The sequence below is a fragment of the Salvelinus fontinalis genome, unplaced genomic scaffold, assembly GCF_029448725.1.
Source record: "Salvelinus fontinalis isolate EN_2023a unplaced genomic scaffold, ASM2944872v1 scaffold_0100, whole genome shotgun sequence".
In the NCBI taxonomy this organism is placed as follows: Eukaryota; Metazoa; Chordata; class Actinopteri; order Salmoniformes; family Salmonidae; genus Salvelinus; species Salvelinus fontinalis.
Window position 1 is genome coordinate 88,770 of NW_026600309.1, and position 3,740 is coordinate 92,509.

At 45.3% G+C, this 3,740-nt stretch overlaps 1 protein-coding gene across 1 annotated transcript in view; it reads right to left on the reverse strand.

Annotated features, from left to right (window-relative positions):
- Window positions 1-926: 926 nt before the first annotated feature.
- The window catches only part of LOC129843257 (WD repeat-containing protein 88-like), a 6,476-nt gene continuing 3,662 nt past the window's right edge, over window positions 927-3,740 (reverse strand). Inside the window, exons 2-3 of the mRNA XM_055911863.1 lie at window positions 3,023-3,133; window positions 927-1,034 (exon numbers count right to left, since the gene is read on the reverse strand). Of these exons, the coding sequence (XP_055767838.1) occupies window positions 942-1,034; window positions 3,023-3,133 (204 nt within the window). The 3' untranslated portion in view covers window positions 927-941. The remainder of the gene's footprint in view (window positions 1,035-3,022; window positions 3,134-3,740) is intronic.

The following is a 3,740-nucleotide window of genomic DNA, read 5'->3' on the forward strand; positions in this document are numbered from 1 at the left end:
TGAGGTCCCTCAGTATGGTGATAATATGGTATGGTGATAATATGGTATGGTGAGGTCTCTCAGTATGGTGATAATATGGTATGGTGATAATATGGTATGGTGATAATATGGTATGGTGAGGTCTCTCAGTATGGTGATAATATGGTATGGTGATAATATGGTATGGTGATAATATGGTATGGTGAGGTCTCTTAGTATGGTGATATTATGGTATGGTGATAATATGGTATGGTGAGGTCCCTCAGTATGGTGATAATATGGTATGGTGAGGTCTCTCAGTATGGTGATAATATGGTATGGTGAGGTCTCTCAGTATGGTGATATTATGGTATGGTGAGGTCCCTCAGTATGGTGATAATATGGTATGGTGATAATATGGTATGGTGATAATATGGTATGGTGAGGTCTCTCAGTATGGTGATAATATGGTATGGTGATAATATGGTATGGTGAGGTCTCTCAGTATGGTGATATTATGGTATGGTGAGGTCTCTCAGTATGGTGATAATATGGTATGGTGATAATATGGTATGGTGATAATATGGTATGGTGATAATATGGTATGGTGAGGTCCCTCAGTATGGTGATAATATGGTATGGTGAGGTCTCTCAGTATGGTGATAATATGGTATGGTGAGGTCTCTCAGTATGGTGATATTATGGTATGGTGAGGTCCCTGGCGACCCAGATATGTGGGATGTGATATTTGAGGAAACAAAACAATTAAATGAAGAGTTATAACTCATGTTTAAATCACTAGTCACAACTAACAGACAAGGGCTTCTGTGGTCAATTATGATAACAGCAAGGCTACATTCTGATGAGCTACTCTTCTCCCAAAGTGTGCACTTGTACACTCCCCCTCTGGTGTTGGGAATATGTTGGAGTGTACGAGTGCACACTCCTGGAGAAGGGGTAGGCGATCGGTACACACTGCCAACTCACCTTTTCTTGTCAGGAATCACAGCACACTCAGAGATGCCGGACAGATGTCCTCTCTCAAACACCAGCAGGGCGGCGCCAGTCTCTGTGTCCTTCAGAAGGAGACATACATAGTGTTAATGGCACCCTATTCCCTACAGAGGGCACCACTCTCTGTGTCCTTCAGAAGCAGACATACATAGTGTTAATGGCACCCTATTCCCTACAGAGGGCACCACTCTCTGTGTCCTTCAGAAGCAGACATACATAGTGTGGCACTAATGGCACCCTATTCCCTACAGAGGGCACCAGTCTCTGTGTCCTTCAGAAGGAGACATACATAGTGTTAATGGCACCCTATTCCCTACAGAGGGCACCAGTCTCTGTGTCCTTCAGAAGCAGACATACATAGTGTGGCACTAATGGCACCCTATTCCCTACAGAGGGCACCAGTCTCTGTGTCCTTCAGAAGCAGACATACATAGTGTGGCACTAATGGCACCCTATTCCCTACAGAGGGCACCAGTCTCTGTGTCCTTCAGAAGCAGACATACATAGTGTGGCACTAATGGCACCCTATTCCCTACAGAGGGCACCACTCTCTGTGTCCTTCAGAAGCAGACATACATAGTGTGGCACTAATGGCACCCTATTCCCTACAGAGGGCACCAGTCTCTGTGTCCTTCAGAAGCAGACATACATAGTGTGGCACTAATGGCACCCTATTCCCTACAGAGGGCACCACTCTCTGTGTCCTTCAGAAGGAGACATACATAGTGTTAATGGCACCCTATTCCCTACAGAGGGCACCAGTCTCTGTGTCCTTCAGAAGCAGACATACATAGTGTGGCACTAATGGCACCCTATTCCCTACAGAGGGCACCAGTCTCTGTGTCCTTCGGAAGCAGACATACATAGTGTGGCACTAATGGCACCCTATTCCCTACAGAGGGCACCAGTCTCTGTGTCCTTCAGAAGCAGACATACATAGTGTGGCACTAATGGCACCCTATTCCCTACAGAGGGCACCACTCTCTGTGTCCTTCAGAAGGAGACATACATAGTGTTAATGGCACCCTATTCCCTACAGAGGGCACCAGTCTCTGTGTCCTTCAGAAGCAGACATACACAGTGTTAATGGCACCCTATTCCCTACAGAGGGCACCACTCTCTGTGTCCTTCAGAAGGAGACATACATAGTGTTAATGGCACCCTATTCCCTACAGAGGGCACCAGTCTCTGTGTCCTTCAGAAGGAGACATACATAGTGTGGCACTAATGGCACCCTATTCCCTACAGAGTGCACTACTCTTGACCAGAGCCCTATAGGCCTTGGTCCGAAGTAGTGCACTATTTAGGGAATTAGGGTGCTATTTAGGTCACAAACATATCATATAGTTCAGGTTAACACCTATAGGTTCTTGGTCATAAGTAGTGCACTATATAGGGAATAGTGGTCATAGGTAGTGTACTATTTAGGGAATAGTGGTTATAGGTAGTGAACTATATAGGGAATAGTGGTTATAAGTAGTGAACTATATAGGGAATAGTGGTTTTAAGTAGTGAACTATATAGGGAATAGTGGTTTTAAGTAGTGCACTATATAGGGAATAGTGTTCATAGGTAGTGCACTATATAGGGAATAGTGGTTTTAAGTAGTGCACTATATAGGGAATAGTGGTTTTAAGTAGTGCACTATATAGGGAATAGTGTTCATAGGTAGTGCACTATATAGGGAATAGTGGTTTTAAGTAGTGCACTATATAGGGAATAGTGTTCATAAGTAGTGCACTATATAGGGAATAGTGGTCATAAGTAGTGCACTATATAGGGAATAGTGGTCATAAGTAGTGCACTATATAGGGAATAGTGTTCATAAGTAGTGCACTATATAGGGAATAGTGTTCATAAGTAGTGCACTATATAGGGAATAGTGTTCATAAGTAGTGCACTATATAGGGAATAGTGTTCATAAGTAGTGCACTATATAGGGAATAGTGGTCATAAGTAGTGCACTACATAGGGAATAGTGGTCATAAGTAGTGCACTATATAGGGAAGTATTCCATTTGGGAAGCAGTCCTAGTGTTTGGTGGACCTACCCACAGAATGGCCGTCTTGTCGTGGGAGCTGGTCAGGACTTTGGTGTCGTCAAAGCAGAAGTGACAGCTGGTGACAGCGTCTGTGTGACCCCTCAGCACCTTGATGGGAATCTGCAGAGGCACGGGGGATCAAGCCCCGTTTCACATCTTCATTACACCATGATGGGGGTCTGAAGAGGCACGGGGAAATCAAGCCCCATTTCACATCTTCGTTACACCATGATGGGGGTCTGAATCAAGCCCCGTTTCACATCTTCATTACACCATGATGGTGGTCTGAAGAGGCACGGGGGAATCAAGCCCCGTTTCACATCTTCATTACACCATGATGGTGGTCTGAATCAAGCCCCGTTTCACATCTTCATCACACCATGATGGGGGTCTGAAGAGGCATGGGGGATTCAAGCCCCATTTCACATCTTCATTACACCATGATGGGGGTCTGAATCAAGCCCCGTTTCACATCTTCATCACACCATGATGGGGGTCTGAAGAGGCATGGGGGAATCAAGCCCCGTTTCACATCTTCATCACACCATGATGGGGGTCTGAAGAGGCATGGGGGAATCAAGCCCCATTTCACATCTTCATCACACCATGATGGGGTCTGAAGAGGCAAGGGGGAATCAAGCCCCGTTTCACATCTTCATTACACCATGATGGGGGTCTGAAGAGGCATGGGGGGAATCAAGCCCCGTTTCACATCTTCATTACACCA